Below are 13847 nucleotides of genomic sequence, written 5' to 3'. Positions count from 1 at the left end.
AAACATAGCCCAATATCATGGTGTCCCACTTAAAACTCCACTTCAAACCAAAGTGTAATCTATAGCGTGCAACAAGATGGGAGCTGCCTGACGCCATGTTTTAATGCGATTGAGAAAGTGTGTCGCTTCCCTCCCTCCTCTTGGATGACTTCAAAAAGTGAGGAAGAGAGCTGTGTGATGTTTTTTTTTGGGACGGCAGAGCTTTTACTTTGACTCTTTCATCTGCTGGGTGACTCACTCGCTCACTCTCTCTCTGCCGCCGGGCCCGATGGTGCACTGAGGAAACGAGGAGCTCAATTAGGTCTGGGCATGCGCACACAAACACACAACACGGAACGCACAAACGCAACCTCTGCAGCTGTGATGTAAACACATACCAAGAGCAGACGAATCCAGATCCGATAATCAGAACGCCCCGCTCCGAACACCCTAAACTTTACCTTTTTTCACCCCTAAAATCAGATTCGTCGCTAGGCCTCCTACGTCTCTTTGTCTCCCAGTTAGTCTGTCAGTGTGAGGTGAATGTGGGCCCTCTTTGATCATCCCCCAGCCAGTGTTTTTCTCCTCCTCGTCTAATCCATGACCGACTGAATAATATGATTTGGTGTATCTCCAAATGGCAGAAGACCAAGCTAATAAGTCAGCAGTGACAGGAGGCGCGAGACAAGACATAGCTATGACAACAACAATGACAACAACGTCGCACCACCATCTTCTGGCTGAGAGGGAGAACAGTAAGCTCGCTGAGGCTGAAGGGGGTCAGGATCAAAGCTGGCGTGGAAGGATTGATATGCATGTCAACTGCTTTATAAAAATGAGAGTCAATGTAGAAGAAAAAAGTGCATCGACAGCCACATCTGCTTGGTTTAACCTCCTGCATCCTAAATGCTAAAACATGTATTTCATCTATTTACTTTCTGCAAAGCAAAGCGTAAACATGGTGGGAGAAGCTCCAGATCAGTCGGTGCCAGTTCAAATATTTCCCTATAAAACATCGCCAGCAGAATAGAAGTTGTGTCCCATGCTTGCGGGAATTAAAGATATTTTACCACAACTGCAGCGCTGCGTGTGTGGAGAGTTTATTTCTCACATTGATAATTTCCATAACACACTACAGTAGGGCTGCAGCTACTGATTATCTTAGTAATCGAGTATTCTATCGATTATTCTGGCAAATAATCGAGTAATAGGATTCCACGCTTGGTGTTACAGCATCAAAAGAGGAAGTGAGTGTGCTGTACAACAGAAATAATCGTCCTGGTGCAACACGGGTGGACATCTGTGGCGTATTGTACATACATAGTATGGTACCGGGGTATTATATTGTGTATATATATATATATATATATATATATATATATATATATATATATATATATATATATATATATATATATATATATATATATGTATATATATATATAGGGCTATTCCACTAAAGCCATGGGAACCTCACATGTACTCAGCTGTTGATGCAGAAATTACATAAATATGTTTTTATGTTTGGTCTGTTTAAACTGCTGCTATTGCAGCTGATAGAACATAAAATATATATTCTGCATGTTTAATAGTTTTCTATCAGCATTCCTGTCTTATATAATTTCCAGTCGCAGCTTTTTACTGTCACAAATGTTTATGTTCCTCATTGTTCTCCATTACAACTTCATACCTGTTAACTCTGATTGAGGGTTTAGTTTTTGTCGACTCACATAGAGAAAGTCTGACTATGTCAAACTGTCTTCATAGTTCAGCCTCTGATCTGATAAACATTGTAAACACTAGAAAAGCTGCACCGGTTAAAACAGAAGCGTCAAATTTAAAATCCCCTTATGATTTATTGATTATAGGTCCGTATAGGATGAAGTCTGGGTCCGGACTAGTTAGTGACCTCGGGTCTAGTATGTAATGGATTGAATGAAGCCTCCATTCAGAGAATTTTGCCTCGAAGAATTTTAGTAATCGAATTACTCGAATAACTCGAGGAATCGTTTCGGCCCTACTCTACAGGTTTATTGATATCATCACTGCTTGAGGATATTCTCCTAGAATCAATGAAACTGACGAACACACAGACAGGCAGTAGCGATGTTGCCCTTTAAGAGCACAAATCCACAAAACTTCTTAAGTATAGAGGAGAAAACAGAAATGAAGGTTGGTACGGAGAAGCTGCAACTTCTCCAAGAATTTCGAAGATCAGCTGCGTGCATGTTTTGCACTGAAAACCGTCCTGGGTGGTCTGATCGCAAGTGCACGGCTCTAAATATGGATGGGAATGCAACACATTGGAAGCACATTAAGATCCAATCAGTCAGACCACATTCAGGGACGGTCACGTGTCCTCACATGGAAAACTGTGTGAAAGCAGATGCATCTCTGGCCACATTAAAAGAATGCCGAGTCAAACAAAAGTTATATACAGATGATTCTCTTGAACCAAACAACGTAAATGAGGTTTTAAAGTCTGTACCCAAGCTGTCTGTTGCTATCCTCTTCTCCAGCTGTATGACCGTCAGCTTGTTGCATGGGAAATCAAACCACGCTGGCTACCAAATGATCTCTTAGGGACATATTATGATGCCATAAATGCAATGAAATGCATTCTAGCTGAATTAAAATGCAAAGGCTCCACATGCAAGATATTAACTACAACAGGTCAGGAATGTTCACCAAATAAGAGTCAACAAGGCTGGAAAACATGGAAGGATGCTGAAACTATGCACACAAGTAGATGATACCTCTTCCCATATTTTAACAGTCTACCCATGATTCAAAATATTACATTTTTTTTTTACTTGTTCCTACTTGTGTTGGCCATAACTTTTATTTCTACTAACATATGACTTCTAAGCACTGGTGATGTCATTTTCACAATAACATTGATCAACTAGATCCTACATATTAGAGATAGAGATAGATAAATTTTTGGAACAAATTCTAAATCTGAGAGGTTTTAAGCACAAGACTAAAGTTTGTCTGTCAGAATTTTCCAGAAACCAGAAACTTCTGAACATCTGAAAATCTGAAGACTCTAGAACGTATACTTCGAGAGATGTGGACGTCTGAAAGCGGCATCTAGTTCAACTTCTTCTGTCATTTGCACATCCGAGTACATTCCCATTTTCACATTCTGCCACCATTGCATATTCTGTTCATTTGTTCTATATTATGTCTCCGCCAAGGAACACAGCGGAGTTTTGTGATGGATCGGCGTTGGTTTGTCTGTCTGTCTGTCTGTGCACAACATTACTCAAAAACGGACTAATGGATTTCAATGAAATTTTCATGAAAGGTCAGAAATGACACAAGGACCAAGTGATTAGATTTTGGCAGTGATGTGGATTATAGTCTGGATCCACAGATTTGTTAAAGATTTCTGTATCATTGCCAGATAGCGGCACAATGTCACTGTAACTATGACAACAAGTGAACACTACGTTAGCTGCCTGCTGACGATATCATGATTGTGATCCTACTACAAATCCACTGCTGCAGACTTATCGGGATTTATTCATCAGAAATGATACATGGAACAACTGATTAAATGTGTTTCCGAGTCTCATCATGCGCCCGCTACATATTTATGTCACGCAATTCGGTATTCGTACAAAATGTAGACATTCATAACACGCCTGTGCTCAGCGCAAGGTCATTTTGTTTGTGGGTACATCTATGTTAAATGGATCCATTCTATGTTGCCATGATTTCTGATCATTAATAACTTATAAACAAATGCTGCAATTCTTAAAAAAAAAAAAAAAAAAAAATGCTGCATTTCTGACAATGCCATATGGCGAATGAACAGGCTTGGTGGAGTACTGCACTCTCTGAGTTTTTCTAGTATTTAATATATTTTTATCTTTATTTTTATCTTATTCTACCTTCACTTTATACACTAATATTGCATGTTGCCTTATTGTTTACTCCTTTACTGAATATCCATGCTGCTGTAACAATGTAATTTCCCTCCAGGGATCAATAAAGTCTAAGTCTACTTTCCAACTTGCAAGAGATTTATTGAAAAATGGTGAAAAATTATGAAGATGTTGGAATTTCAGCTAAAGAAATGGGCAGATCTCACCGAGTTGACACTGAATGACCCGATTAGATTTTGCTGCTGGTCAAGTGTCACACAAACTGTTATGTCATGTGTAAAAAACTCTCTAACTAGTGGAGACATACAGAATAAAGCTCCACTTTCAGCTGGGGGATGTAATCTCAAAGGATGTCTGAGGCAACCCGACTTTTAGAGGAAAACCTCTCTGGTTTTTGCGCCTCCTGGAGGCGAGCAGAAATACCTGTGGAACAAAAGAGACTAATTGGCAGTCAGAGGCCTTCGTACTTTGGCTTTCTCGTGCTCCACCTGAGAGTGTCTGAGTCAGAGTGAGCTCCGTCGTGCCTTTCATGTCAACGAAGTCACATGAGGCATGGCCAGAAGGACCCTGGTGCTGTGACACGGGGAGCGCTGATTGGCTACCGTGCGCCGAAAAGCTGCCTTCTCATTGGCTGACGTTTGCCTTCAGGTGATTTTGTCACACTCTGTTAGTTTTTGATGAAATGCCCCGTCCCTTTGATCTGAAGTGAAAGTAGACATGCATGGGAGAGTACTACGAATACACACACACACACTCCTTTTCTACTACTTGCCCAAGGAATCATCAGAAATCTTCTGTATCCTCTATGACTGTGTGCGTTTTATGTGACATTTATGCCATCAATTAAAATCCACAAGAATGAGGGCTCTTAAACATGCCTGTACAATATACACTACTGTTCAAAAGTTTGGGGTCACTTAGAAATGTCCTTTTTTTGAAAGAAAAGCAGTTTTTTTAAATGAAGATAACATTAAATGAATGATAAATCCAGTGTAGACATCGTTAATGTGGTAAATGACTATTGTAGCTGGAAACAGCTGATTTTTAATGGAATATCTCCATAGAGGTACAGAGGAACATTTCCAGCAACCATCACTCCTGTGTTCTAATGCTACATTGTGTTAACTAATGGTGCTGAAAGGCTAATTGATGATTAGAAAACCCTTGTGCAGTTATGTTAGCAGATGGATAAAGGTGTGAGCTTTCATAGAAAACATGAAATTGCCTGGGTGACCCCAAACTTTTGAATGGTAATGTACGTACAAAATGCACACTCAAGAATGTTCCCTCTCTGTTGCACTTGCAAATGCAAACACTCCGATCCAACAAACATATCGGACAAAATTTGCACTGCTAATCTCCCCTAGCAGTTCAAAGAGCGGCGCTCTCCAGACTCAGAGTAAATATGAAGCCAGGGTTCCAGACGTTATTCATTTCCTATCAAACCGGAGGCCTCATGATCTTTTACCTACAGTATTTCATATCTCTAGCAAAAAGAGATGAAAAGCAGGGAGTGAGTGTGATACCGCAGTGTGAGGTGAAGAGGTCCAACACAAAGACCTTTTCTCCGCTAACCAAACTTCATAATGGCACCGCCTATTAAGCACTTACTGCAAATATGACCTGTGTTTCATATGCCGTGTGTGTATGTGTGGTGAGAAATGGTGCTTCCACACCGCCGAGCCCAGATTTCTGGTTAAGGCCGACTCTTTACAGAAAGCCCTAATGTTCTGAGCTTTGCCACAACCTGAAGGCAGGGGTGAGGATAAGGGGAAAGACAGAGAGAGAGATGGAGGGTGGAGGTGTGGAGTAGAATAAGAAAGGTAGATAAGGAGGCGGAGGTGTGGTGGGTGAGAGGCAGGATTCCAGCTCACTGCAGCCACGAGATGAGGCGTCTTTATCGGGCACAGAGGCGGCTTCAGAGGCCCCTCAGTGCAGAATGGAGATTGAGAGGTCTGGGGCTCACACACACACACACACACACACACACACACACACACACACACACACACACACACACACACACACACACACACACACACACACACACACACACACACACACACACACACACGCAAAGAAAGATAAAGTTCAATAGCGACCACACTAACACACACCTTTTCCTCAGCCTGCCTCCATCACTTTTCCGTCTCCGCTTTCTCTTTTTCGCTGCAGATCAAATGTATGGAACTATCTTCACGTCTGATCTCATCTCCTCTGATTTTCTGTTTCTCATTATTTCATTCCAAAAGCTTCGACTGTCTACTCCCAAAAACATCCCCCCATCCCCCTGCATCCCCCTCTCTCTCCTCTGTCTCTGCCTTAAACGCATGCGTCTTTGATGAGAATCCATTCATGGATTTAATGGATTTCTCCGGCCTTTTTTCCAGGATCTGGGAGATGTGTTCAAAAAAAAAAGAAGCAGAAAGCTGGCCGGCCCAGGCTCTGCTTCCAAGAGCACAGTGGACTGCAGAGGACAGCATTTCTGTCTGCATCAAAAGAATGAGAAATTTTCAGCTTACAAAACAGGGCGAATGAGTCAATATGGATCTGAGGTCTGGCTGACTTCAATCCCATGTGATATAAGGAAAAAAAAAAGGGCGCAATGAAGTAGTGAAAGTTTTCCCTGCCCACTCCGAAGTCAAACTTGGAGACAGATTAAAAAGTACAAAAATGGGGGAAAACTAAGACGTTCAACCTTTGGTGAGTTTTTTTTTGCACTTTCAGCTGACAAAAAGGACGGAGAAATCATTAATCTCTTTCATAAAAAGTGAAACCAGCACATTGCTGATAGTGTTATCAGTCTGAGTTCAACTTTCAGCCTCACTGCTTTGAATCCACTCCAGATTGCCCGACAACTGTGGGTCAGTTTTTCTTCTGTGTACAAAAAAAGACGAAAGGGAAGGAGAGGAATTAAAGTGTGCCGAGCAGATAAAATAACTTTTAGTTGCAAAACAGCTTTCGCGTATCTAAAAAGGAAAAAAGGGTCTGATAGCAAATAGCGTGATTTCTTCAAATGAGGATTAGCCTGTAATAAGCACACTCCTTTCCTCGGATCTCTCTCACTTCAGTACCCTTGGTTCTGTGTGCCATATGGAGCCAAAATGGCCGCCTGGGTGCTTCGGAGGTCCCTGCATTCCGGGGCTAATGCTGTGCAGCTGGCGTGGGATGGTGTCTAATGAAAAATGCTCTCTTTGATGGGCCCTGCTGAGGGATTAGGTTCTGATCAACACCACCTTAGGTCAGCTTCCTGCTAGACCAGCACAAGATTACGGGCGATTTCCCGGCCGTGGGTCCAGTTTCTGAGGTGGCGAGGGGAGCGAGTATGACACAGAAAGAAAGCAGGAGAGGAATACTGAACACGCTGAACCTCTGAAGATGAAACTGAAGTACTTCCTGGTTGGCCAAGATAGCAGAAAGCAGAGCTGGAAGGATAATGGCTCTAATGAACCGCTGTGATTGCAATCTACGTCTGACCCTGAAGTCCAAATCACCCACTCAAGTGTGGATTTCAAAACAGCGTATCTCATGACGATAGGTGGGCGCCTTAAAAGACTCATAAGTACACTACCAGTCAAAAGTTTGGACACACATTCTCATTTCATGTTTTTTTTTTATTTTCATGACTGTTTACATTGTAGATTCTCACTGAAGGCATCAAAACTATGAATGAACACATACTGAATTACGAGCTTCATAAGCCAGTTTGGTCATAGCGCTTGATGGTTTTTGCGACTGCACTTGGGGGTACATTCAAAGTTTTTGCAATTTTCTGGACTGACTGACCTTCAGTTCTTAAAGTAATAATGGACTGTCGTTTCTCTTTACTTAGCTGATTGGTTCTTGCCATAATATGGATTCTAACAGTTGTCAAACAGGGCTGTCAACTGTGGACCAACCTGACTCTACACAACACAACTGATGGTCCCAACCCCATTAAGAAGGCAAGAAATTCTACAAATGAATCTTGACAAGGAACACCTGTGAAGTGAAAACCATTTCAGGTTCTACCTCATGAAGCTCATCCAGAAAAGGTGAAGGGTTTGCAAAGCAGTAATCAAAGCAAAGGGCAGCTATTTTGAAGAATCTAAACTATAAAACATATTCAGAGTAATAGCACAATTGTTTGTTTTCTACATAATTCCATGTTTTCATTCATATTTTGATGTCTTCAGTGAGAATCTACAATGTAGAAAGTAGTAAAAATAAAGAAAAGACATTAAATGAGAAGGTGTGTTCAAACTTTTGACTGGTAGTGTATATGCAGTGGTGATGCTGACAGACTTGTGGGATTTCTTTGGTGTTAAACCATCTCCATCTCAGCAGCAGTGCAGTTTGTGGGTGAGCAGACATCTGTACAGGTGTAGCTCCAGCTGGTGGGACGTACAATCATTAGGATGTACCGATCTGTACAGCTTCACTGCTCTATGCTGCAATATCAGAGTTTACTCCCCAACACTGCTGCTTCACTCTCTATGTGGATGTTTGCACACGACACACAATCTTCTCTTGGCATGAACACCTGTGAGAAACAAGTCCTTTGGCTAATGATGCATACAGAAGATTTTAGAAACTTGATTTTGGGAGCTGGGATACTGCCAGAACAACATGACAAATCAAGGCTAGTACATCTAACAGCATCAGACTCGATCAGTAAAAATCAGTCTTTACTCATGTGTGATGCAGTGCTGGTTTTTAATACCCAGCCTGTCTAAAAACCAACTTCACACCATCTTTCTTGACTCCAGGTACAGTTTCCCAGCACTATCGGGCCTCTAGCAACAGCCTCTCATGTGTGCAGGGGATTAATACAACCAATAAGCCAAGTTTTCCTCTCAATTTTAGTATTTATTCTCTTCTGTTGCTCTTATTGATTACTACAACCCTTCTTTTAGCTGTTTGACTATTGGAGAAATGCATTTTCCCACTCTTAACTGCAAGAATTCTTTATAATCAATAAAAAATCTGTTATAAATCTGTGTGTATATGTGTTTATCTTTAAAGGGGTAGTTGGAAACAAGGGGAAGTTGGAGTGGTTCAACTAGCCGGTATTGAAACAGGAGCATCCTTTTGGAAGTTGTATTCACCTTCTCCTGAGCAGCATCCTTCTCCTGCTGGTGGCTTCTCTCCAGGTTGCTGTGAATTCGTTCCATGTCGGAGCGGAGTCGGTCCAGCGACGCCTCCTTGTCCAGGATCGCCCTCTGCTCTTTTTCCTCCTGGACCAGCGCCACCTCAGCCAACTGCTGCCTGTGCTGGACGAGAACCTGCTGGAGCTCCTCACGCAGAGCCGACAACTGGATTTCCAGATCTGAAATAGTCTGGATGGAGACACAGAGACATGCAGTGGATTTAGGTGAAGTGATGCCTTGCAAACATTTAAATATGTGGAAGATTGTATTATAGATTCTACTGAGTGTGTGGAGGTTAATTTTGAACATGTATGTCTGTATGTAATGTAAATGGTACGTTGCTTTAAGGAAAGGGCCGGGGTGGTAATTAGATGCAGTGTCTTGGGGTGAAAAGGCCTCTATACAGTTTGTAAGTGTGCTCATGCAGTAAAGTTTCACAGACATGCTTAAATATTTGTGTTTTCCTCTGTGTAATGTGGGTGGGGGCTGCTGAGATGGCCTGACCCCTCTCTTGACCTCGTTCTTTTTGAACTGCTCAGCCTTGACTTTGCGAAGAAGATCCCTTTAATAGTGCTGCCAGCGAGAGTCAACATTACATAGTAGGAATGCTAATAAGAACAACCCGACGGCCCCCGAAACACCAGAAATAGACTCGTCTGACACGTGCAATGAAGCTGCAGCGCAAGATTTTCGGAGAGGCCAGAAGATAAACCTCCTAATATGTCCATCACATAGTGGGAATGAAGGAAACGAGGACCTTAAAGTGAAATGATTTAATTCTTGCTGCACATTTTAAACATCTGGACACAAGACAGCAAGAGATTTATTTAGAAATTCTTAAATAAAAATACTATATATAAAAAAAGAGAAATACTGTGTAAAAAAGTACAGTGTAAATAAAGTACTGTGTAAAAAAATTAGAAGTGGAAAAGTGGAAGCTGCCATGCAAGACGCTAACCACGACCCATCAGGAGCAGTTAGGGGTTCGGTGTCTTGCTCAGGGACACCTCAACATTCGCTCTCCAGTCCAGGATCGAACTGGCAGCCACTCTACCCACTGAGCCATGCCACCCCGTTATTCAAAAACGGAAAAACGGATTTGGATGAAATTTTCAGGGGAGGTCAGAAATGACACAAGGACCAAGTGAGTAGATTGTGGAAGTGATGTGGCTTATAGTCTGGATCCCCGGATTTGTGATTTCTATATCATTGCAAGATAGCATCACGGCGTCACTGTAACTATGACAACAAGTGAACACTACATCAGCTGCCTGCTGATGATCACATGATTGTGATCCTACTACAAATCCACCGCTGCAGACTTATCGGGACTTATCCTTCGGAAATCATACAATGACTGAGCAGCTTTGGTGGAGTACTGCGCTCTCTGAGCGTTTTTCTTGTGATAACTTTTGATCACCCATGCCTGGTGTACATCCTGGCCAAATTTGAGCTCTGCTGGGATACCCTGTTTGAGTTTGCAGCTTTTGAAAATGTGCAAAAATTGGTCCAAAATATGTCACATAATTCAAAATGGCCAACTTCCTGTTGTGTTTTAGGTGTGGTTGTCAATTACGTGTTTGTACGTCATAACGAGTTACTTGTGCATACCAAATTTCAGAGCTCTAGGTGACACGTCCTGGTCGTAGAGCCTGTTTGAAATATTCCAGGTGGCGTTATTGAGCCATTTTGGCTCACACCTATGCAAGTTCCATAAAATATCAAATTTTTACATTTTCAAGTATTTCTAGCCCTTTAAAATTGCGATTCAAAAACGGTAGAAAAAATGAAAATAAAAAACCCATGGGTTGATGCTCGGACCCTAATTACAATATTGCACATGGTTATTAAAGTATGGCATTTAATAGGGCAACAGCTGTAGCTAAAAACACTGCATGTTTACAGGCATAACAGGAACCTTTTTTAAATTTTTTTTTTTTTAAAACAAATTACAAGCAATAAAAAACTTTGTCGTGAGTTGCACGTGGCTCTAAGATGCGTTGCAGTGTTTCACCCTTCCCTACCTGTATTGCATGTATTCCCCAGCTATTGCACATCCTCATTACTCTCCTTGGTTTACTTCCTATTTTTTTTCTTGCCGTGGTTTTGCACCGTGCCTCCTGCCTCCTCCCTCTCCCCAACAGCCTGGACATCCCAGGACAACCCCATGTTAAGGCAATCAGACAGAAAGTGTCTGAAGTCTTTTTTAGGGGGCACTGGGGAGAATCAAAGAGACTTCAAAGAAGTGTCACAAAAACAGGCAGATGCTGTGGCTCTGTGTTAGACTCCCTCCTACAACTGGCACACACACTGATCCACTTGTGCACACACATGGTCTGGATAACACGCATTCAGAGAGACTGCGAGGTAAAAAAACAAACACATGCAATCATCCGTGTCCCACTGCCCTGTCTCCAAACATTACCACATTCACTGCTCCGCTGGTGCCTTCAAGGGCGAGCAGCTATTATATCTGAGCCCTCCAGAGCCTTTAATGTATAATTCTCTCTTTAACAAATGTGGATGATCTGTCTCCCCAAAAATCTTTTAATAAGTTAGAGTATAATCTACCAGAACAGAGTCATTGGCAATGACACTTCAGAAACTTAAGAGGCCAAAAGAGCATGTTTCCTTTGGAAGGAAGTGAGCGCAGCAGCTTCAGCAGGGCACATGTCAGCGTTCTGATGTGGAGCTTTAGGAGAAGCTGCTCTGGTTAACAATAGGAGAATGTCCAACTGAATACTGGGTCAAACTGTGCCAGCTAAGATGACAAAAGACTGACAGAACAACAGAAGGGAACGTGGTAAAGAAATGAATGCGTTCAATCAGGAGAAAATGTCATAAAGTCAGGAGCAGGGGGAGGCTATAAATGCCTTTTGGGAGGAAAAACACCCAGTAATGAGTTTAAATCAATCTTTATTGTAGAACAAGAAGATATCCTAGCTTTATTTTTCTGCGTGATTTTACTTCTTTCGGCTATTAGCATTTTATGAAAAACCAAAATTATGCTCAAAATCGCTATTTTTCCAGAGAACATTCAATATGCATCCTTGTATGTCTGGCACACGAAAGGCTATGCTCATTCTGCCAAGACCTAATGTCAGGGCAGTTGCTTCACGGCCAAACAAAAGTCTCTCAGTGTCACCGTAGACCTGTCCTTGGTCCTGCCTAGTAGAACCTTAAGGTTGTCAAAAACTGTTCAGGAAGAAATATCTTCCGCTTTCATTCTTCAGTGTTGAACATCCTGAAGACATGGCTTGTTCTGGGTAGTGATACTGAGGTATCTCTGGCAACTTCTGCCTACAATTTGGTTTTGATCACTGGCCTAGAAACTGTATATATATGTTTCTCGAAACCCAGTGTTCCAGGAGAATCAAGGATATACCAGAAATAGCTTTATCATAGGCTTTTTCCTGAGCTAAATTCCTCATTAGCCCTATGACTTCTTTGTGCGTAGGTAACTTCTCCTTCTGAAACTTTTCCACCAGAGGAAAAACTTCTGAAATAACAGTGTCATAGAACAATGTTAGCTGGTGCTCTTGCTCTCCATGGTATTCAAATTACCTTGCAAGGTGTCCAAGAATGAATGAAATGAAGTACGGGGGGTCCTCGACTTACGTCGGAGTTCCGTTCCTACAGCCCAACGTAAGTCAATTTTCGCCGTAAGTCAGAACTCCAGTGAAAATGTAAACAAAGCCGTTACGTGCATCATGATATCTATCAGTTCGTCGGAAAAGTCATGAATACCAACGACTTTCATGCCTGTATGAGTCACTTAAAAAGAAGACAACAGAATATGTTGCACTGTTTTTTACAACTTCATCTACTTGATCATGCTTGGGAGCCATGATGAAGGGCAAAAAGTTAGTGAATGTAGCACAATCCAAGGTGGCGTACAACTGGTGAATGTAAACAAAGCCATCTTATAGCGCTGCGTGACGACGTATTTGTCCGCTCCGCTCACCAACTAGTTCCACGTAACCAGTTCTGACGTAACGATGAAACACCGTAGGTCGAGGATGTCAGAAACTGAGGACCCCCTGTACTTCAATTCACCTTTTGAAAAAAAAAAGAAAGAATACAGATTTGAGGTTGAATACCCAAAGCTACTACTTATTTTTGTCTCTCAATGTCAGTGTCTGTCATGCTGCAAAGCTAGTATGATGCTGTCTGATCTGCCTAGATACAAAAAGAGAGTAGCTTGTTAATAGTACTGACAAAATGTTTAGAAAATGCTGGTTAAACAGCCACTTGGGATTTACAACAATGCAAGCAATATAATAAATGGAGAATTATGGGTTTTGCGAGTGGCCATATGGTCACCTATCATTGTTTATGGTCTATCAAGTGGCAAGTTTTCCTTAAAATCTTACAGACATTCACCAGTGAAATGAGTAATTGATTGTGTGCATTCAGTTTGGTCACATAACAGCCGACATGGTTTTGATGTTAAACTCTCAGTGTGTTATTTAGGCCAAAATGCACATATCTGCGGTTTTCACATATATGCCAGTAGCCAAGAGAAGTCGACTCTAATTACAAAATAAAGGCAAAAATGTAGTTTTTACGGATATGTGGTTAATTTGAACTCATTACTGGCATTTTCTGCTATAGAATTATAGCCCTCCCCTCTCAGGAGAACATCTACTCCTCTAATGAAGATTCTAAAATAACAAAATACAGAATTTAAAAGCACCAGAAGTAATACAGACTTTACAATCACTGACAGATGGGTTTCTTGATAACATTCTAACTCGGTTCTGTTGTTTAGAAAGCATCTTTTTTTCCAGCTACACAGCCCAATCATGCAAACAAATTTCACACGAGAGAACCAAATATTATTTTG

General features: G+C 41.6%; 1 protein-coding gene across 14 annotated transcripts in view; it reads right to left on the bottom strand.

The window, feature by feature from the left end:
* cep112 (centrosomal protein 112) overlaps positions 1-13847 on the bottom strand; it is a 162505-nt gene that overhangs the window by 65705 nt on the left and 82953 nt on the right. For all 14 annotated transcript variants that reach the window (XR_008599752.1, XR_008599753.1, XR_004847105.2 and 11 more), the window contains one exon: positions 8960-9190. Coding sequence is in view for 11 of the 14 variants with exons in the window: in XM_023267140.3 (XP_023122908.2) it covers positions 8960-9190 (231 nt within the window). In the remaining 3 variants the exon portion in view is untranslated. The remainder of the gene's footprint in view (positions 1-8959; positions 9191-13847) is intronic.

The sequence above is a fragment of the Amphiprion ocellaris genome, chromosome 19 (genome assembly GCF_022539595.1).
Source record: "Amphiprion ocellaris isolate individual 3 ecotype Okinawa chromosome 19, ASM2253959v1, whole genome shotgun sequence".
In the NCBI taxonomy this organism is placed as follows: Eukaryota; Metazoa; Chordata; class Actinopteri; family Pomacentridae; genus Amphiprion; species Amphiprion ocellaris.
This window is presented reverse-complemented; position numbering and strand designations above follow the sequence as displayed.